At 40.3% G+C, this 22,710-nt stretch overlaps 1 protein-coding gene across 2 annotated transcripts; it reads right to left on the bottom strand.

Annotated features, from left to right (window-relative positions):
* Position 1: 1 nt before the first annotated feature.
* Copb2 (coat protein complex I subunit beta 2) lies at positions 2-22,433 on the bottom strand. Of its 2 annotated transcripts, XM_048452582.3 has the most exons (23): positions 22,275-22,373; positions 20,635-20,878; positions 18,067-18,204; positions 15,721-15,807; positions 15,380-15,506; positions 14,429-14,577; positions 12,438-12,584; positions 11,411-11,510; positions 10,659-10,801; positions 10,243-10,442; positions 8,779-8,889; positions 7,633-7,721; positions 7,439-7,545; positions 6,526-6,669; positions 5,825-5,955; positions 5,370-5,577; positions 3,181-3,291; positions 2,119-2,333; positions 1,211-1,303; positions 943-1,123; positions 714-782; positions 548-616; positions 2-359 (listed from the first exon to the last, which is right to left on the bottom strand). In XM_048452582.3, the coding sequence occupies exons 2-23, from the start codon at positions 20,635-20,637 to the stop codon at positions 255-257; spliced, it is 2,727 nt and encodes a 908-aa protein (XP_048308539.1). In that variant the 5' UTR covers positions 20,638-20,878; positions 22,275-22,373; the 3' UTR covers positions 2-254. The 2 variants fall into 2 exon arrangements, with proteins under 2 accessions (XP_048308539.1, XP_048308538.1); XM_048452581.3 differs by lacking the exon at positions 20,635-20,878 and having other exon boundaries at positions 22,275-22,433.
* Positions 22,434-22,710: the final 277 nt, after the last annotated feature.

Raw genomic sequence — 22,710 nt, 5'->3', positions numbered from 1 at the left:
ATTTTTCATTAGTTCAAAAGATTTATGAGAGATGGTCTAATGACAGACAGTATGAAAAAAAAAAGTGCACATCTGCTTCAGTTAACAAGGAGAACAGTAACTTAAATGCTGCCCATCAACTCCTCTGAAGATGAGGAAAAGGCAATGTTCCCCCTGTTTACATATGCAAATCAAGGAGTTTCCGTAGTTCTTGGTCAGGCTGGTGATCAATTTGTATTTGTCTTGATCTCTTATTGAAGTAAATGGCAAACTGTTCAATCATCCAGAATATCTTCATCCAGATTGATGTCTGTTGTGTCAATATCTTCTAATTCCAAATTATCCAAATCGACTGACTGTAAGTCGATTTCTAGTATGTTCTGCAAGGAAAGGGAGATGGCAGATGTTACACAGTGCTGTACTAAGTTACCTGGTTCACAGTCCAAAGCCAGAGTCTACCATTAATATTGACAAGAGCATCGTCCCACTTGAAGCCTCTTTGAAATATGATACCAAAGACATCTAAAAGCCTGCCCTCCTGATTGAGGGTGGAGGATGTCTGACCCACCTTTTCTTCTTTCTGGGTAGGTTGGGAGGCCATGATAACTGGGCTAGAAGCAGGTTTCCCATCAGATTCCTAAAAACTCAAAAAGAGGTAAATATGAAGCCAAAGGAACTTGCCAAGAGATTTAAATCAACAATGTTAATCATGTTGTCACATGTTCTATACGAACCTGCTGAGCTGTGGCTCTCGAGGGCTGAAAGCCTTTTGCCTCTTCCATGACATTTCTCTCTTCATTTGGCTATCAAAATAAAACAATGATAAAATAAAATACTCTGAAATCAGAAATAATCTGAACACTTGGCCCAAATCCCAGTCATTAGCTCTTAAACCATTTGAAGTTAGGCTGTGATGTCTCCTCCTTGCAGTCACACTAAAGAAGCTGGCGCTCTGCCACTCACCGTGACAAGAGGGTACTGCTTGGCTGGCCACAAATCCACATGTGTCTCTTTGACCCACTCTTCAACAACAAACGCTTCTTTTAATCCAGGAAAAAGGTTTTCATACTCTGTGGGGTCAGCAAGGGACTCTGCTGCTTTCTGGTTGACTTTTGAGAGGTTCTCCCTCCACAGCTTCACCACCCTAATATTAGAGACATCAGAGAACCAAAGATGAAGCTATTGGGCCCTGTTTTCAGCTGAAACATTTCTCCCTAAACTAAGTGCATACCTTGAGACCTGGCTGGGTAAGTAAGTGCGCGCCAGGAAGGCAGCTTCTGGGAGTCTTCCTGTTCTGATCAAGAGCTCTAGGCAAGCATCAAGCCTACAGAGGAAAGCAGAGGAATTGTTAGAGAATAGCACATAGAGCTTAAAGTATAAACCTGTTGCAGAAGAAGAATGCCCACCCCTTACACATTCACTTCTGTTGCCAGCCTTAAAATTGTCTTAATGTTGAACAAAACCAGGGGTGTAAGGGATAAGACAGCGTCCATGGCAGCACTTAGCTTATTTAGCTTGAATAACTAAGAATATAATGGGACTTCTCAAGGAGGGTTATGGCAAGCTTGTTATGCACTCTGAGTTTTATACCTGGAAGTGTAGCATGTCATAGTATAGCGGTAATACAGTTCAGAGAAAAATGTTTGATGACTGAGTCTAGGATTTTTTAAGAATTGGCATGTACAGCAAGGGCAATAAATACTTCCTTTCCAAAAGGCAGACTGATGTTCACATGACTTGGCTTGCATTAACTCTGCTATACCTAGAAATTCATGACATCTGCAAATAACATTTTCATCCCTCATCCTTATACAAAACAAACCAAAAATGGCACAGTGTAGATAGTCCTCTGCCATTAGTCCTCTTGGAAGAGAACAGCTGTCTCCTGCTACCATTCGGAAAAATGGTCTAGGAGTAAGTAACTGGTAGACTCTTTAACCCTGAACAGCTCATGCAACTACGGTAGGTAACACTATTCTCTGGCTGCCCCCATTACTCAACAACACTCAGCCATCCATCAGCTCTTTGCCAGGATTTGTGTTTTATATTCCTCTCAAACACTGCTATCCTCACAGTCAGTGTAGAAGTAACTGTCTACAACTCCTTAAAGTCTTTTAGACCTTGAGATATAATACTTACTTGCCCTGTAAAAAGTAGCTCATGAATGCCACATTATTTTTGCCATCTCTCTCCGCGCCTTCTGCTAACTTGTTTACCATATTGGCATTTCCAGAGGCAGTGGCCAAGAGCAGCAGACCCCCATAATCCTGGGCATGGTGCAGACACTCCTGGGCTAGGCTAAACTGACATTTACTAATGGCGAGTTCAGCAAGTTGTTTCCACTTCTGCTCCGACTATAAGAGATTAAGATAAAACATCTTTGGAAATAAACATTTAAACTAACAATATCAGTATTATTCTGTTACTTCGAACATTGCTGTGATGACATTTGAAGACAGACACACATTATATAATTTTTGAGTTACGTTTGGTAAATGGGCCCTGTCAGTCAACCAAAGACATGATAAAAATGTGTAATGAAAGGAAAATCACATGAACAAAATTCAAATGGTACATGGATAATTAACTCATTTTTATGTTTAATTACATAGAGAAACTGAATCTAAGCCATATAAATGGAATTTAAACATTAGACTGCAATTATTTTAACAAATCAGTAATACTCTTTTAGGAAGAGTAGAAAATTAATGTCCTTAAATATTGAGTAATGAATATGGCCATTTGTAGCTTCCGAGAAATCAAATAAAATACACATTTAAATGCTCTTGACAGCTACAATTTTTTGTACAATAATAATTTACTTGTAAATGCTGTACTTAACCTATAATTATCAGTACATAGTATATACAAAGATCTACAGAATGTCAGAATTCTTTGAAATCAGTGCCTCTCACAAGTTTGTAATACAGCAAATTGTTGACATGTTTATATTCTGAGAGCCAGGCTAGACAGGAAAAAACTTCTCAAGCAGATTATACAACTAACAGTATGGTAAGTTTAACCCATTTAATTTATGCAAAGGCTATCAAAGCATTTTTGAAAAAGATCAAAGAGACAACAGCTTCACCACAATGAGTCACTAATTCCTTGAAGACCATTAGTTAGAAAATGTTTCAGCAAAAACATATAAGTACCTACTAACCCTCCTGGAGTTATGGGAAGTCATGGATTAGAACATACCTCTGCTTCCACTGCTAGTTGGTAAGCAATTTTCAGCTCTCCAAGTTGAAGAGCAAGCTCAAAACGATGTTCAGGATCTGTGGATACTGTAAGTGCTTGCTGCTTGAAGCCCTACACATTTTTAAAAAGAAAATGTGTGATTTACAAAGAATGTGCACATAGAGTACACAGACAACAAACTATTTCTCAAAAGACCTTACTGACAGGAAACCATAGCCCACAGTGGACCAAATGGAATTTAACTCCAAGTTATTTGACATCCATTAGCAGTCAAGAAGATAGTACCAACAGTGCAAATCAGGAGCCATTTTTGGCATATGAAATTTTACACATTCCTATTTTTTGTGCTTTTATTTCTAAAATGAAAACTTTACACAGTTGTATATTTACATCTTTAAGATCATCCTGTGACAAGGATGCTATAGGAATAAATACTTCAACTTAAAAGGTTTCTGGGAGAGCTGGGTGTGGGTCAGAACTAAAGAATTGATGTTATTCATATATTTTAATAAGTTCTAATTAAATACAAGCTAAATAAAATTTTAGTGACTACATCAGGTGTTCAGGGGGCACATGGTTCAGGTAAATGCAGCTGCTGGTAACCTCAAAAGTGGGCCTCAGAGGTCATCCAGTTCAGGTTTCATTTTATAAAGGTTAATGACAGAAACAGGAAGAGAAAGGCAGGTCAAGAGCAAAACCTTTCAATTTTCTATCATCTGAAGGTCATCTAGCAGCTGGGGTCCAGGCAGTGATGAGCTGTCATAGTTATGCTTTATTTGGTCTCAGATTCAGCCTATCAAGTGTCCAAAGGAAGAAAGCCAAAGGTCTCCTCATGCTCTAATAAGCCACCAGGACAGGATTTTACAACAAATGTTGTAATTACAAAGTTAACTTCTGTAAGACAGAACCACTGAGGGCAAGTTTTTAGCTCTGGGAATGTAGCAGTGTCAGAGGAAATAGGGTGCTTTACTTCTCAGCGTACTGGAGGAAAAAGCCTAGTATGGAGTGGTCAGAACAGAAGCCAGACAACTTTCAGAGTTCAATCTGGACACATCAGGATGGCTTTATGTTGCTGGATATGCACCACTCCACTTCCCCACCTACCCGCTGGTGCAGTGTAAATACTGGTTCAAAATAATCCCAAGTTAGCGCTTATCTTCACTAGCACTGACACAAGAGAAAACCCCAGACACACAGGTCTGTTCTCTGAGGGTCTCCAGTCTAGGGGATACACAACACCTGAAAAAGGGAGTATTGAGTATCGAGAGAACAATGCTAAGAATGCAGAGGGACTAGGAAATCTAAATCTGAGCAGGCTTCTATTCAGTCCACAGAACGATGGCGAATGGAATTTCTCTATCATATCTAACTAGTTCAAGGGGAAGCTGCATTAAACTACTGTGGTGCCGCTTCCATCAGCTGTGTACAGGCTGAAATGATACCTACAGGGTTTTAAAGTCACTAGGTTCACTAGGTGACTCTCTGGGCTGCACCCCTTCCTGTGATGTCCGCACCCAAAAATCCCTACTCACATGAAATGCCTAAAGTTGAAAAATAAAATCAGAATATCGCTCTATCCGTAGGGATAAAAACAGAATAAATGTCTCTGGAGGACAGGAAAGAACATTGATTTATACCTTGTAAAAAATACTCTATATGCTGTGAATATGTAACTGAAGTAAAAAATGTTACATTAGGCAAAAGGTACATTAATAATGATGATTTGTTATGGGTACTTCAAACATTTTTTTAAAAAAAAAGTTAAAGCAAGATGCAATATTTTTTGTTTTTGTTTTGTTTTTGGAGACAGTTTCTGTAGTCCTGGCTAGCCCAGAACTCAAAAATATCCCTACTTCTGCCTCCCTCATACTGGAAATAAAGTTGTGTACTACCATGCTTAGCTAGAAATAAAAATACCAAGAACTTGAAAGGGGGGTATGAGAAGACTGCTAAGACCAGCACCAACACTGACAGGCACCGAGGGTGCTGAGCTTAAAGACAAGTACAAGCCAAATGTGCTGCACGCTGCCACAGCAACTCACTGAGAAACCTGACTTGGTGAGACAATCAGTGGTCAGTTAAGAAATAGGAGATGACATTCTACAATCTACAATCCATATCAACATTCTGTCAAATGCTCATTTTAAAAATAAGGAAGAGAAAAAAGGAAGGTAGGCAAAACCTCTCACCTGTTTTTCCAAAAAGTGCGCAACTCTGGTCCTCTGTTCTTTGGGAATGGTAGGGAGGACTTTATCAGCCATGCTGAAATCTCTCCGCATGACAGCAGTCTGGTATTCCAGGACTGAAACCAGCAGGGAGTAGCTAACAATGTTCAATTCCTTATCCCCAAGATAAAGCCTATTGTCTTTAGGAATATAGCCCAGAAGGTACATTGTCCTGTAACAGATACAGAAATAAAACTGAAGCCCTATTCTATGATTACAATGTTACACACACATACACTCCTCGCTTGCTCAAAATCTTTACATTTGATGGATGTGGCTTTGGTTACCATCAGAAAGTTTACTAACACTAGTGTGAGGAAATCATCCTATCACTGTTCCAAGTCAACACTACCTTTGGTTCACAAAGAACTTTTACATTTAGGCTGCTTAAGAGAAAAGAGCAAAATGATATTTAGTACCTGTCCAAGTGGGCAATAGTGACTATTTCTCCTCCCACGTAATAGTTTAATCTGTTCACAGAACTTGTGTAAATGAAGCAGTCACCCACCCACAGCCCAGTTTTCACAATTTCCTGAATTTCACCAAGAACCTATAGAAAGAAAACAAAGATTATTACTATCGTAGTCAACACCAGACAACTGTGAACAAGCTGGATATGATGAAGGTGGAACATAAGGAATGCAAATTCATTTTGAGAACATTCACCCAGGAATTTCTGTCTTCATTTAAAGACAGTGTTACATGAATATTTATTTATATTGTGAAATCTCATTATTGATCTAAACTGCTCAACACACATGAAACTAGAATGCTAAGTATCCCAGAGTCCTTTAGGACATCTATCCCCACAGTGGGTGGTTTGTTTCTCCCATTTCAGGGCTCATTTGAATTATTCTGGCTCAACTGTCTTAGAACCAAACATTTTCAAGTTTCCTTAGTGAAGGTATCAGAGTATGCCTGCAGAGTTCCTAAAAGTCAGAGCACACATTTATTTCAAACATACTTACTTTCAACTTGTTTGTGCCAAGATTTTAATTTTTATGTTATCAAAACTTTTACTCTCCCAAAACCTAATTTACACAGAAACGTTAAAATCAGTGTAATCTGTTTTAAGAATACAAAATATTAAAAACAAAGCCTAAGTTGAGGTGAGACTTACCTCAAAGGCATCTTCAATGCCATCTTCAGTAACCCCCTCATGTGTTTCCTGTGCAGCCAAGACTTTTTCTGACAGATATTTAAGAATAAAAAATGACTCCTCAGTGGCAATACAGACCAGCTCTCCAGAGTCAGACCAGAATATCTGCAACCCGACAAACAGAAACACAGATGACTGACCTGCCTTCCTGTGTGGCCACTACAAACTGTGCACTCTGCTCACTCCAGGGTCAGTCTCACAGGAAGGGGAGCAACTTGCAGTGTACTACATACATCTGGAAGGCGACAGCACAGGGCTGTTGTACTTAGCCCAGCAATGGAAAGCCAATGGGACACAGGAGTGCTGTCATTCAGGAGAGGTGCTCCGCTCCCAATTCTCTAAACCAGTGATCCTTACTCCTTATTTCTCTCTCTATATATATATGTATGTGCACTTATACGTAAAGAAAAACACCACCACAAGCCCTATTCTCTAGCAGACAGACTCAGGACCGTAGGGAGGCAAGATGCTCCCTATGGCAGTGTCTTAACAGTGAAAGCTGTCAACCAACTGGCATCTCTAAGGTTGTTACTGGAGAAGGGCTCCAGACCATCAGCACATGAAGCATGGAAAAGCTTCTTCACATTAAGAATTCCCTAATTTCTTTTCTTCAACATGTGTATTCACTTTGTTAAGGTCATTTCAAATTTGAATGGCATTTGGAATTTGTATAACATCCTATGTTTTTACAAATAGCCAATATTTACTATCTGATTCCAATGCAGAACTGATATTGTGAGCACTTCTTAGGTAAATGGCGTGGTGTTCAGTGCAATGGGACCAGGATAGCAGTGTGCAAAGGGCCCTTCTTGACATGAGGGACTCAGACATTTCAAAGAGAAACCTCCCAAAAGCAACCAGAGGGGACACTCACATGCTTGGGCTGAATTTCAATTCTGCGGATGAGTTCTGTATTGTCCCAGTCATAGAAGGCTAAGCCATTCACAGACCTGACTCCCAGTAAGAAGCCCCCATAGATACCTTTAAAAGGACACAGAGAGATTACACTCAAATATTCTGAGCCATTACAAAGATTCTCAAAATGAATCATAAATAAATAGCACTCACTTTCAGCTCCAAAATCAGGTTTAAATGACTTTTTTTCCTTAAAGTTCTTAAAAATCTTTACAACACTGTTGCTTTCTCTTATTGCATACCTAAGGAACAGAGGAAATGACATTACTACACACTAAACCATAATTCCATCAAATGTTAGAAATAAATTCAAATACTTCTGATTTAATATTAATCATTCAAAAATATAAAATATATCCCCATTTGAAAATTCACTGACCTGCTTTTGTCCTAGGATATAGCAAAAACTTTATAGTTAGACAAATAATGAATGAGTTTCATGTTATATGTTATGCAAATTACTAAAGTTTACAAATCATTTTAGAAACCAGAAATGACAGCAATATCCATCAAAAGGTGAATGTTTAAATTGTGGTACAGCCATTCAAAAGAATACTACTTTACACACAAAAGAACTACTTATTGATACAGATAAAAACATGAATGATCTCAAAAGCCAGATCCAAGAATGTATGCCTATAATGCTCCATACATACGAAACTCCAAAGACATCTAAAGAACAAATTTTGACCTATACCATAACAAAAAGCAGATCAGTGTTTACCTGGGACTGGGAAGTGAGTTGACTAGCTGGGGATAATCTGACTTTGCTGCTGGTTATGAACTGTATACACTATAGAGAGCTAGGGTGACTTCTGCTTTCCTGAGAGCATTTTATGAATATTCTGAATTCAGACAGAAAGGGTGAAGAATGAACAGTAGGGGATATGCAGAAATTGAGTTTTTAAAAAAAGATCTATTAAAAGTTCTTGTCCAGGTGACATGGCATAGCACCATCTCTCCCAACTACTTTATAAAGGACAGCCAGCCCCTTGGGGGCCATGCCTGTGATGGCTTCCTAAGGACTTGATGCAGGGCCTACTTTGCCTTAAACCCCAAGCATCAAGTCCTGTCACAGGCTCCCTCAGATACAGGTCTTAGATCCCCAGTTGAATGTATTTATTGCAGTAGCCTGAGTGAGTCGGCTCAATGGTAACTCAGACAGGAGAAGGGCAGTTTATACTCTCCAAATGCCTCAAGGAAGCTGTTGTGGGGGGGACTATCTTAACATGGAAGAGCACCAACCACACTGGCACCAATACCCTATCTGCAATCAGACATCATGCAACTAAAACTTACTCTGAAGAATCGTGGGCCCATGCAAACTCCTGGGCAGACCCAAAACTCTTGTTTCTCAAAGCCATTGCTGTGTAGATGATATACTCCCCATCGCCACACACCACAACAAACCTAGAAATGACAGAAGTCACAATGACAAGAGGTGTCAGGAAACAGTAATCCACATTTATAATAAAATAACTCGGTAACAAATGCTTTTTTAGTCAATTATTATAATTTAAAATGTTACACATTTCTTTGAATATGCTGCATATAATATTCTAAGCAACGAGTCCAAAAGCAATTATCAATATAGAGTAAATGACAAAAACATTGCTGCAGTGGCCTTCTCTGGTGACAGGAGAGCACGCAGAGCTGGAGATGCAGAGAACTCCAGTCATGCAGTAGTGCTTGCTGAGCACCAAGATGCCCACCACCATGCTCATGGCATTCACACCACAAGGCACTACCTTACAGCAAGTTTACCTGCACATTGATGTACATCACTTACATGAACAAAAAAATCTTATTCAACTGATAAATTAATTAAAATAAAGAGAATCATTAACATTTAATAACAAAAATAGAATGTTACATACCCAAACATCTTTCCCCAGTAGACAAAATACCTCTTTTCAAATTTCATTTAGAAAATAATAATGTCTGTTATTATTAAAGATCAGTTTATTAAAGTATTAAAGGTCAAAGGTAAAATGAACCTTTCAGCAAAAAAAAATGCTTGAAGATATTAATATATATGCCTTAACTTTCATAAGATAATTAAAAATGTAGTCATCATTGATTAGACCTTGATACCACACTTTGGTCATTTATGAATGACAGTGAAGATGGTTTAAGACGTCCAGATATACTATAAAATGATTTATAAGGCTCTAGAGCAGTGGTCCTGAGCCTTCCTAATGCTGTGACCTTTAATACAGTTCCTCACGCTGTGGGGACCCCTAACCTAAAATTATTTTGTTGCTACTTCATAACTGTAATTTTGCTACTGTTATGAATCATAATACCTCATATATGATCCCCCAAAGGGGTCAAGGTTCACAGTTGAGAACCACTGCTCTAGAGGTCTGAGTTAAACTTACTGTTGTAGAAACTTCTCTCACGCGGCAGTTATTATTTTATAAATCTTAAAGGAAAACAGAACTGACGATTCAGATTGTGAATAAGAAATACAAGTTTTCTAATCCCAAACTTTCAGAAGACACGCTGGAGCTAGTCTTCCATAAGAGCAGTAAGGAGTACTTAGCACCACTCGTTGAATAGGACCAGGTCCTTGACCCCAAGAACACAGACCCGGTTCATCTGAAGTGCTATGGAGCTGTGCCACTCTACATGTCAGCTCCATCAGCTGACCAGGCTGCCTGCAACTGTGGAACCGTGGAGCAGGGTCCAGCATGGGGATGAATGAAGGACATGCTGTGCAGATGCGAAGTTGCTCTGAGAGGGATGTTAGTGACAGCTTACCTCCCATTGGGATTGTGCTGAATAGTCTGTGGATAGATTTCACAGCTGCCCATATCCTTTACTGCCAGTGGCAATCTTTCTCCATCTTTAATTTCAGTATCACCCATTGCTTTTAGGTTGGCCTGCTGAACTTCTGAATGCTTGGCCCAGATTATCTTTCCATTGGCATCCATGGACATGGCAGGTTCCTCCCGACCAAGCTGGAACAATGACAGATAGCTCTTAGTGACCAAAAGAAAGTCAAAAACCACGCCACAGTCGTTTCCCTCTCATGGAGTCTTATTTCCTTCCTTCCACATTAAACTGTCATTGCCTAATCTCTTCTAGTTAATGATGGAAATGTTAATTTAACACAACTGATGGTCTTACAACAGTGGCTCTGCCTATGTCTACACATTTAAAGAAAGTATAATTACCTTAACAATGATGCTCCCTTCATCATAGCCCAGAGCGACATTGTTGGACCCTCGCAGACTGGCCACACACCACACCCTCTCCATCCCATAATTCAGAGTGCTCTCAAGCCGGTAGGTGCTAGAATGCCAGATTCTCACCGTTCCTAAAAGGCAACATGAACATTCCCTTTGGATGTGAACAACATGAACATCCAAGATAAACTGGTGAATGAGCTGCATGGAAGTCTTTCTATTTCAACAGAAGTAATTTCTAGTAGTTTTATGGCATTTAGATCTCTATTCTTTATCTGAGTTTACAAAGCAACAAAAATGAAATAGCAAAAAGTTTACAACTAGGAACCTACAACTAGGCAATTAAATTTAAGTGTAAAAACATGTATCGCATGTTTGCTGGTGTGACTTCTCCCTCTCGCTATATTTCTATGAGTAGCATGTTCTCATCTCTTAATCTACCCAAACCAAGTATCTGCAAGGTGGCAGAGCCTAAATTTGAACTCAGGTCTGTCAGACTCCAGAGCACAGGCTTCTTCTCTAGACTATCTGACGTCCTTTTATTTAAGTGATAGTGTAAAGACACTAGAATGGTGGTGATAAAGCCCCCTTATTCTCCTAATATTGTAAGCCTAGGACTCCTAATCCAGATATGGAAACAGCTAGAAATCTCCCATTGAATCATTGAATGCCGGGCACCACTTGGTTTAAACACGCAGTAAGTCATGTCAAGCACACAAGTGACACTGGCTCTGACCTACCATCTTCTGACCCTGTGATGATGATGGGCAGCTCAGGATGGAAGCTTGCACAGGACACATTCTGGGCATGCCCCTCCAGGGTCTGCACACAAGTTTTATTCTGAAATCAAGACACAGAAAACAGATTCAGTACTGAAAGCAAATAACACATCTTTAATTTTCTCACTGCACTTTCTCTCCGCCTGATAGTAGTTATAGCAAACTCAACAGATCTAATACAGACATTTTAAAAGCATTATTCTTTTGTTGTATATATGACTATTTTCTTCAATTATGTCATAGGTAAAAGTAAATGTGATTATTACACTTACAGAAAATCCCAAGAGATAGGTTTTGTCTGAATATTATTTTCCTGATAATTACATTATTTTATCTATGGCATAATCAATTTCTTTAGTACACAGACTTTACCTATGGTCGAAGGAGACCATACTGTTTTAGCCTTTTAATTTTTTTCTAAATTAACACAAATCTAAGAAAGTTTCAAAGTAAAATTGTGGTTTGTTTTTTTTTTTTTTAGGCCTACTTGCTTGTGGAAACTTTTTTTCCAGACAGAGTCTTGCTATGTAGCCCATGCTGGCCTGGCAGCAATCCACCTGCCTCAGTCTCCCAAATACATCGATGGTACCACTATACTCTGCTGTTGGGAAACTACTTACGATGTGAGAAGTGTGGAGTATGAGTGCACACCTAGGAGCGAGGTTACATCACAACACTCACTGTTGTGCTGGTGTTCTTTCAGATACAGAAGTCTGGGAATGAGGACACTCAGACACGTGTGCTTTATATGACACTGTAAAAGCCCTTTAGACAAACAATAAGCACGCTGGCATTTTGTTGTTAAAATCTTAAAATGCATTTGTATTTGTTTTTATAAGGGGGAGAATTCTAGGACCACAATTTAGGTGCAAATACTGGGGCCTTAACTAAGACTCTCTAAAGAGTTCTTCCATCCAAGTCTCCGGGGTGCTATAAAGCAGTAAAGACCAAGCCCAGCATATAGCAAGGAAGGGTAAAGGAACTGTACCTGATAATCCCATATCTTAACAAGACGGTCATCTGCACCTGAAATGAGGTACGGCTTGTCACCACCACTGTAGTAATCAATGCAATTCACGCCCTTTTCGTGTCCCTCCAGAGTGAAGTTTGGTGATGAGGAGCCTAGCTGCCACACCTTCAGAAAACAGCAACATTTGCCAGTCAGCACTTTGAGAGGCAGCTCCACCCACTCCTCACATGAGACATCAAACACCATTGCCAAGACAGAGAGTGTTAATTTCCAGGGAGCAGAATCATTGCTCTCCGCAGATGTCAATTCCCAGGCTTCTCCATACAAATTATGGCTCAGCTTGTGTCCAGTTAGGCTTTTGTCAACTTCACACAGCTAGTTTTCTGGGAAGAAGGGCTCCAATTGAGAAAATGCCTCCATTAGAATGGCCTTTTCTTGATTAATGATTGATGTGGGAGGACCCAGCACACTAAGTGGGGGTGCCACCCCTAGGCAGGTGAGCCTGGATGGCCTGAGAAAGCATGCTGAGCAGGTCATTAACTATGGTGCTCCTCCATAGTTCTGCTTCTATTCTGCCTCCAGGTTCCTGCATGAGCTTCTGCTCTGACCTCCCTAGACGGCGGACTAAAAGCTAGAAGATAAATAAGCTCTTTCTTCCCCAAGCTGCTTCTGGTCAGTTCATCACAGCAACAGAAAGCAAACTAAGAACACTGGTATACAGGCAGAGTGCAAGAATCAGTACGTAACACTTTGAGGATCTCTGCTTAAAGGTAAGTAAGAATTTGACAGGTAATTTAGTGGATTAGTAACATGTACTAAAATGAAAGAAAAACCTGTCAGGCAGAGAGGCACAAGCTTATGTTCCCAGCAACTGGGAAGTTGAGAAAATTGAGAATGTGAGGCCAGTATGGGCTACACAGTAAACTCTGGACCACCTTAGGATACACTGGGGACTCTGACTCAAAAATAAATATATAAACCTAATTTAGTAAAGAAGTTAGAACTGATCTGTTTCCGACCTATGTCAAAAGGACAATTAAACAAAAGGTTACAAGGTTAGGTAAAAACCTGAAGATCTTCAAACACATAATAGCTTATATGAGTTAAATTCATAAAAATATTATATATATATGTAAGTAAAAATAATATGACTTGAATTTTATTTTAAGTCAATGTACAGAGAGACAGTATGAACAGAAATCTGACTACACTCACTGCAGCATGCATGTACTCAGTGCCCGGTACAGCCAAGGCACTGTGCTGTTCTCAGAATGTCTTCTTGCGGCTGTGAAAGAGGAGACACAGCTCCTGCCTCTAACATCCAGTTTGTCATGGGGATAAAGGATTCCAAACTACATGAATTACGACTCAATGTGAAGACCATTAATAGAAGTAAAAGCTAGGGAGAGTGGCACACACTCTAGAGCTCAGCTGCTTGACTTGAGTCTCTCAGAATGACTGACTGTGCAAACCCTTAGAGAGCTGCAGAAGAGAAATGTCCAGAGAGAAATAAATCTAAACGGGAGAATGAAAAGATCAGAAGTCCAGAGGAATTGCTGATGGAAGGCAATGTTCTGTGAACACTCATGGCATTTCTAGAGGACAGTATATAACCAAGGTTATACTGGTGTCAATAATAACAGCCCACGTTAGCCCTGACAATCCTGCATTTCACTCTTAGGTATCTGTAGTTTACTCTGAAAGGGTGAACTGACAAGATGAACTCTACAGAGAAAAGCAGCCCATAGGAAGAACAAAGACAGGAAGGGGAAATGGCAGCAGACAGAATTTTAATGTGAAGCAAATGATGAGGAAGGGGTAACAATGACTAAAAGACACACAAAAAACGGTGACCTAGAAAATCATGGCAATGCTTCCTGTCTTATGATCCTAGGGTGTATACTAATTTTACACCATGTTGCTTCCACATGGCAAATGTTCCTTCTATAAGAGCACAGAAGCAGTTTTCTGGCCAGGCACAGGAAAGCACCGACAGAGTGGACACCTACCTTGATGGTCCTGTCCAAAGATGCACTGGCGAACTGATTGTTATCTTTGGGATTTATCACAATCTGCATAACGTAATGTGTGTGTCCTTCAAACACTTGTGAACAAGACCATTTTTTATCCCAGTCCCAGAGCTTAATAAGCATGTCATCTACACCAAAAGAAAGTCAAGTCAGTTGCAATCTGCTTTTCATTTCTGTAGTAAGACAGTCTTGGTTTCTTTTAAGGCAACAAATGCAGAGTTTAAACACTCCATTATCTAAACCATAGAACCAATGCTAGAAAAGATCTCCAAGTACCCATTTGCCTCATGGCAAACCTAACTACAGAACAGGGACAAAATGTATATAATTAACTACTAAAAGCAGACAAAAATCATGAGGATAAAAAATCTTTTAATTTAATTTAAGAGGAACTGTGATCACCGTCTAAGTCTGACTGACAGCGCTGACTGATGAAAGAGGCAGCATTTGTCTGATGAGATAGACTGCTTTTATAAAAGTTCTCACTTGTTAATTTAAGAACATTTCAAAGACTACTACCAACTCAGGGCTACCCAGGGTAATCATCCTCCCACAGGGCCACTGCTTTACACTAATACCAGGGAGCTAGGTAATCTGAATACACAGATAAACCAACCAGTGTCCATGGCAACCTGCCAACAGCTCACACTCATCAGCATACTAACGAGCTTCCTGTTCCCCAGACACTGAAGCATCTAGACCTTTGTATTTTCCCTGACAGGAATTGGAGAAATTGCAATATAATCCTAAATACACTTATTTCATTAAAATACACAGGTGGGCAGCATCAATGGCACAGTAATGCATTCAAAAGTTTAAAAGACGCTTGGAGTGAGAGCTCCACTGCTAACAGCAGTTAAAGTCTAACATGCCTCACTCAAAGGAAATCATTACTCAGAGTGCACACGACTGAAACAGGCTGTCTCTTACCACTGCTTGTGAGAATGAACGGCTGGGTGGGATGAACAGCAATACAGCGAATGTAATCTGAGTGGGCTTCAAACATATGTACTCTCTCCAGGGTGTTATAATTGAACACTCTAATCTGCATATCATCCTAGGAATAGAGGGTTTAAAATGTCACTACTATGAGGTAAACTGCATAAAAAGCTAAACAGTATTATTATAGGCTCAAGGCAAGGCATAGCATCCATCCTTCAAATGCTACATCTAATTAATTATCTAAACAAATCAGGCATTACAATTCTGCAACTGGTATTTATAACCACTGACCAATCAGAGGGTAGGGTTTGATATTTAGAAGTACTTACTGCTCCTGTCACTACCCAGTTCTTCCTTGCGACAAACTTTGCAGCTCGAACAGGAAGATCACATACTTCAAAAGTCTTCACCAGTGTCTTGAAATGTTAACAAGAATAAATAGGTTGAGTTATGATTGAGTTATGAGGAAATAACTGAAAGGTCTTATTCTGCTGTACTTATCAGACTATAAAGCATTTCTAGTTTAAAATGTTGTTAAAGAATGTATGACAGCTCAACATTAAAACGCAGGAGAGGGACTAATCACCCTTTCTTTAATAGATTTGAAAGTAAAAAATTTAAAAGAGAAAGCAGATGGTCACAGGACGGCATTTTGGGCCCTCTGTGCTCTGGTCCTCCTCCCCTTTCAAGTGTTGCCTTTGGCTCTTTGGAAACTTTTACTCCCTTCAGTACCACTTCATCGGGGAAATCACGTTCACTTTCTATCTTCCCACTATGCTCTCCAAGGTCAGGAGGCATCACCACTGTGCACCCCACACCTACAACAGTGCTGAATTCAGCTGCTGTGCAGTCCACCCAACTATTTGTTCAGTTAGCTTAAGTTTCCTTTAAAAATTGAGCCAGAAAGTGACTGGAGAGATGGCTCAGGGGTTAAGAGCACTGGCTGCTCTTCCAGAGGACCTGGGTTCAATTCCTAGCAACTACATGTCAGCTTACAACTGTCTGTAACTCCAGTTCCATGGGATTTGACACTCTCACACAGACATACATGCAGGCAAAACACCAATGCACATAAAAATAAATCTTAAAAAAAAATGAGCCATAAACGGGGTGTAGTGGCGCAGTGACACACACCTTTAATCCCAGCACCTGAGGGCAGAGGCAGGCCGATCATTATAAGTTTTGAGGCACAAGAGCCAGGGCTACATAGTGAGACTCTGTTTTCAAAAAAATAAAATTAAATAAAATAAATAGAACTTTTTGAGCCTATAGAAATGACTCAAACAAGCTATAATTTCTTTTTCCCATCTTAACAACATTATTTCTAGAAAAAATACTATGGGGATTTTGTAGTTGTTGTTCATTTGTTTTAGGAAGCATGAAAAGTAAAGTTTAGATGTCCCTTGGGTGCTTAGAATGGATCATCTACATAATTTAAGGGGGAAATTCAGGAATCTAGAAAAGTCAGATATGAACAGATTTCTTTGGTTTCCCATTTTAAAGGCCTGGCCTTTAAAATTCTGAAAATCAAACTAATTTTTTAAAGTTTTTTGAGACAGAGTTTCTCTGTGTAGTCCTGGCTGTCCTGGAACTCGTTCTGTAAACCAGATTGGCCTTGAACTCAGAGATCCACCTGCCTCTGCCTAGAATTACAGGTATGTGTTGTCCTGACCTGGCAAAGTTATCATTTTTAATGCCTCTTTTTGTACCAAGAAAGCAATAATGAAGAGTTTCAGGAATATAACACACCTTACTGGCTCATTAACCAAGACACACTGAAAAAAAACCAGTAGAGTCTAGTTTACTAGAACTGCTAAGGCCACGCAGGCTTCCCAGAACAGACTTCAAAGATTCTTAAGACAAAGCTTGAGTAAGTGCCACCAAGATACACAGCTGCTACCAGGTAACTATGACATCAACAGAGCAGCTGAATGTGCAGTCTGCAAGATAGCAGAAAAATGCACAAAATCTTTTGAATCATTAACAAATCCAAGGCTGTTTGGAGCAGTGAAAAGAGGCCAGCTGTAGAACAAACCATCATGCCTGAGTAACACATGAGGTGCTGCGGTGGACAAACAGCAGGAAAAGTCAACTCACACTCCAGGAGCTAAATCATCTAAAGAGTGGAGAAGGCCGCATTCTCCAGCCATGGAAGTGCTCCATCTAAGTCAAGAAAGCAACAGCTCACACTGAGATGGTTCTCTGTGAGTCAGAAACAACTACCTGTCATTTTACCAGTTCTGTCACGCAAAGATCACAACAATTACCATCCATTCAGAGTAATAAATCAAGACTCAGTGTGGTTAAGATTTGCCAGAGAGGCACCAAATCACAAAACACTGCTGTTGTTTTAAAACACTGCACCTACTGCCTCAAAAGGGCGCCAAATTCCCTTATTTGAAAGGTAAGAGTATTTGGATTCACCCCTAAAAATGCTGTTGCCACTCTCAATATACATGAATGGCAACTAGTGACAGAGCGGGGAAAGTTGGTGATAATATTATCTACACCAACGTTGCTGTATTTAAAGACCACATACAATACGCCCAAAAGAGTTTCTCCCATAAGCAACACCCACACAAACCTAACTCCTATTGAGAAGCAACACACACACAGCTGTTAGACTCTGGTGCTTCTTTATTAGCAGCGATATTTTATTGCTACTAAAATCTTACCTGAGTTTCATGATTCCAAACACACACGCTGCCATTGTAAAGACTAGCCAACATCCATGGCTCTGTAGGATGCAAATCCACACTCTTAACTCGATCAGATCTAGCAGTTAGCTTTCTCTTGATGTCAAGTCGAAGAGGCTAAGGAGAAAAGAAAATTAATGAGAAAATTAAATTTTTAAATCAAATAAAATATTCTTGAAATGGTGTATCAAGAAGCTTATGAAACAATTGTTTTCACTTTGTTAAATTTTGAATAGAGTTTCAAGTCTAATGCACCCATGTTATCACACTTACAAAAATGATATTTTTTTAAGTTTGTATTTATAGCAGTGGTTTTTAAATTTTACTTATCCAGACCTCTTTCTTTAAACACCTAAAATTTATGAGGACTTCAAGTGATAATATGTAACAAAAACAATCACCATCTGGACTCAAACACGTCTAGTTCAGAAGCGGAGTACGTAAATCATTTCTTGGAGAATGGATGTTGCTTTGATGCTGCCTGAGTGAGAAGAGGGTTCCTTAAAGAACACTTGTACTGTGGGATCTGAAGTCACAAATCCACAGGTCTATCCTATACTCTGAAGAGATATCAACTCCTGCGTGGCTTTTTATAACATAATAATACACTGGTCATTTGAGAAATGATGGTTCATTGAGTTACACAGATCCACAAATATGGCATATTTCATTACACTGAATCAAAAGTCACATTTATTAATACTACTACCTACTTTAGCTGATAGGTCTTTGAGTATGAGAAATACATGAAGTTCAGTCTCTAAAATTCTATCATCAGTAACAAACATGGTCAGGGACCAGCTAACGTCCTTCAGTTACCAGACTATGTCTAATAAATGTCTGAATAAGCAGCACCATATCAAGTAACGCCAGCATCCCGAACTTTCATCTGTGTTGAAGTGCCTTTTGCACCAGACCTAAGTTGATTTACAAATACTTTACACATCCTCATTCTGTCATGCAAATATTTAGAAAATGCCTACTCAGGTGTTGAGATTAACAGTAAAACAATAGTTACTGTTTCATTGAGAGCATTCTTACAAAAACTCTTACTTTAAAAACAACTGTTTGACAATCAAGAATATATCAGGTTGGGTGTAGTGGTGCACTCCTGTAATCTCAGCACTTTAGGCTCTGGAAAAGAGGACTGTGTGTTCAAGGTCAGCCTGAGAAACTAGGTAAAACTCTTGTCTCAAAAAGGGCGTGTTATCAGCAGGTCTGATATTACTGTCCCGGCACAGTCACCTTTCATCAGTGCAAATATAAACTTAATGGAAAGGCCAATAACATCCTACTACTAGTGAAACTTCGGATCTGTGACTTCAGAAAACAGGGACCTCTAAGGAACCACAGATAATACTTCTAGGACACCTACTTTATAGATAAATAAATGCAAACTAAACTAAATTTAAACATCAACTAAATCACAATTTCATGTCCATGCCATTACTGTTATATGAGGAACTATCATTTGTGAAGCTGTAGTCATCCTAAGCCATAGTAAATGAGCTCTTTGGAACTAATAAGATGTGGGGGTGGGAGAATATTTAAACTGCAGACAAGCAGTATAATGTCTAACCAACAAAGGTTTATTCACATCCATGAAGGCCTTTTGAACTTATAGAAATACTGAAAAATTACAACTAATTTGAACAAAACCAAGTCATAAAATAGCAATAGTTTAAAACTGCCCCTTTCCAGTCAGCCTCATTATCTGAATCATGGAACAGAAAATTATCTGACCAACTGTTTTCTGTTTCTCCCAGGGATGCCATTTCAGAAGTAATCCATTAGACAATGATGCCCTGGAGTAGTAGGTTCCACGCTCTCCTATGGGCTAATTTAAAACACATTTCCCTTTCAACAAGCCTAAAGCACAACCTGAAAGCTTTCTTGGCAGGATGAGTTATTGGGCTAGCTTCTTTGCACTGTTCCATTCATGAATGGGACAGAAATTTAGGGTGACTTGTCAACACATGAGGATCCAACAGAGGTAATATCCTGAAACAAACACCTACCAAGGTCTCTCTTCCCCTCTTTTTGGATTTCTGTCAGATGTAGGTCACTGCCTACTGCTCTTCAGTGCATGCCTCCCTCACCTCCAACAACTGTTTTCAAAATCCATGTTCTAACTCTTCAGGTCCCTTGGGAACTTGTCCACTGTCACTTGTTCCTATCCATCTCAAACTTACTCAAGCCATCATCTTTAAATCATACACCAGTTTCAGGAAGGCAGAATCTTCTCAATGTCTTCTGAACCTTTGCCCCACTCACTACTGTCACAAATTTTAACTTCTTCCTCTCATCTTAAGAGTCAACAAACAGGAAGAATATTTATGCCAGGAGCCATAGTGGGATCTTGGGCATAAGCCACCACGTTCAAGTATATACTTATAAATATATACTTTATGCTAGCACTGATTTAAAATTGATCAACGTGCTCAGGGATCTTTGAACAACCCAGTACAGCTCCACATACTCCAATGCTCAGACACTACTTTTATAATGTCCATTACTGCAGGCAAGAGCTCCTGTAGTCACACTTACCATCACAGTCACAATGTAAAAGCTATTGTAGCAGGTCCTGGATGGTTACAGTACTCACAATGTGTTCTCATCCCCAGAATTAGTTTAAATGCCACTGTCACCAATATGCCTTTTCTGATCCGTCTAGTCAGAAGGACTCCTTCCCATTCACCAGGGTACATCTGTGCACACAGCTCTTCTGGCTTATCGAGTGAGTATTTCTTAAGGGCAGGATCATTGGTTATAGAGGTCTTTCTCTCCACACCTTATTTATTTGGGAATGGGGAGAGGAACAGGTGGATTAACAAGGCCCAGAGTCTTGCTACATTCAAACCTCAGCTGCAACAGTTAGATATGCAGTAATAAGTTTGACTTATATACTGTGGTATATGCTTCTAATCTACCCATTACTCTCTGCCATCTCTAGATTAGTTAAAACACCAATACAGGGTCAAAGACTTATATTATACTATCACAAGATAAATGCATGTTCACAGTATTTTCCTCCAAATGTCTTCCACTCAAAGCTGGTTCAATCTGTGGGTGTGGAACTCGCATAAAGAATGAAAGCAATATGTGAATTAATATGTGAAAAAAAATGTCTCAAGATGAAATCAGGCATAAAATGACTCAATCAACATTAGCTGTTTAATATAAAATGATTACCATACAAGGTCTGTTGAGGTGGCTTCTCGACTTTGGGGACCCAATAAAGTGTACAAATGAGGATGATGTGAGAGAAGCTGGAAACACTAAATTTTATGCCAAACTCTTTCTCCAAGAGGTTTCCTGGGAGTCGCCACGCCTTTCACCAGCCAATCCTTGCTCCAGTTTTGACTTTTCCACAATCTGCTTTGTGAAAACCTTGTCTCAAGTGTTTTTTTTTTAAAAACCATCAGGTAAGGGACTTGAGTTATTTCCCCTCCAGTCTTCAATCGCCAGAATATTTGCTCATGTGAGCCATAACAAATAAAACACGCAAGAAAATATTTACGAATACAAATACTGATTTTTCTTACTTTTTTTTTTTCCAGGAAAGATAGCCTCACACGTTTTACATTGTAACAATCCTGTGCAGAGGCATTTCTGGTCACACTTGAGCGTGACGGTGATGATTTTTTTAAAAAGTACAGAAAATCACATAAGCTAGTTTCATAAACAATTCCCCAATCTTGCTTTGCCCCTAGAAAACGACGATTGAAAAGCCACCTTTGACTCCATACACATTTGGCTTTGTTTTCCTCTAAGTTTGCAATGTGGGGTCTGCACACTATCAAACACTGCACGCAACCTGGATACCAGATTAGCAGACAGACACCAGCTTAATGACAGAATGAAGTGATTTTTGTCCAAGTTGCCTTTGGGATCCGTTTTCTGTCCCTGGCATTTACTTGCGCTACTGGACCCCACTGCAGAGGGCGGGTGCACAGACAGGCGCCCTGATTGCCAGGAGAGCCAACAGCCGCTCACTCGCCGGCACCCAAACCACCCCAGCCTCTGGACCAGGCCTTCTGCCTAGCAGGATTCCAACAGGACGGGAGAACCCCGCCAGGCCGCAGCAGGGGCGCAGACCGCGTCTCACCACGGTCCCCAGCCCGGGAGCCCCCGGAACCCGCTGCAGCCGGTGAGCTTCGCTCTCTGTCCCGCGGGACCCGACCTACCATGGCTCCGACTGTCCGAGCCCGAGCCTCTCACAGGCTCCCGGCGTCACTGATCTTCAGGAAGCCACCGACCCGCGGACCTGCCGACCTACTGACGTGGAACTTCCGGGAAGCTGTTCTCGCGATACTCGGAACCAGGCTTGCGCCTGCGCAAATTCCCCGAAAGGCGGTCTATGTCAGACCCCGCCCCAGTTTCCTAGGTAACGCGGCCTTCGGCGCCACAGCCTGCTGAGCTGGCTCGAGTGTGTAGCGCTACTGACCCGGGAGGGCGGTGGCTGTCCGCGGCGGTGACCGCTCACCTTCGGTCAGGTTCAGAAAGACGTGAAGATGGAGCGCTGTGCTGGATTCCTGTGAATGCCAGCGGCAGCGGAGGAGCCCGGAAGCTCTATTCGACCAGCTCGGGCCGAGAAAAGAAGGCTCTAAAACTGTTAGATTC

This window comes from Myodes glareolus, chromosome 4 (genome assembly GCF_982192425.1).
Source record: "Myodes glareolus chromosome 4, mMyoGla1.1, whole genome shotgun sequence".
NCBI lineage: Eukaryota > Metazoa > Chordata > Mammalia > Rodentia > Cricetidae > Myodes > Myodes glareolus.
The sequence above is the reverse complement of the archived record's forward strand: the minus strand, read 5'-3'. Positions and strand labels throughout refer to the sequence as shown.

Coding starts and splice junctions, on each gene's coding strand:
- Copb2 (XM_048452581.3), bottom strand. Junction 8,890..10,242: donor CAGCACAATCCCAATGGGAG/GTAAGCTGTCAC, acceptor TGTCATTTCTAG/GTTTGTTGTGGTGTGTGGCG. Junction 360..547: donor CTACCCAGAAAGAAGAAAAG/GTGGGTCAGACA, acceptor CTTTCCTTGCAG/AACATACTAGAAATCGACTT.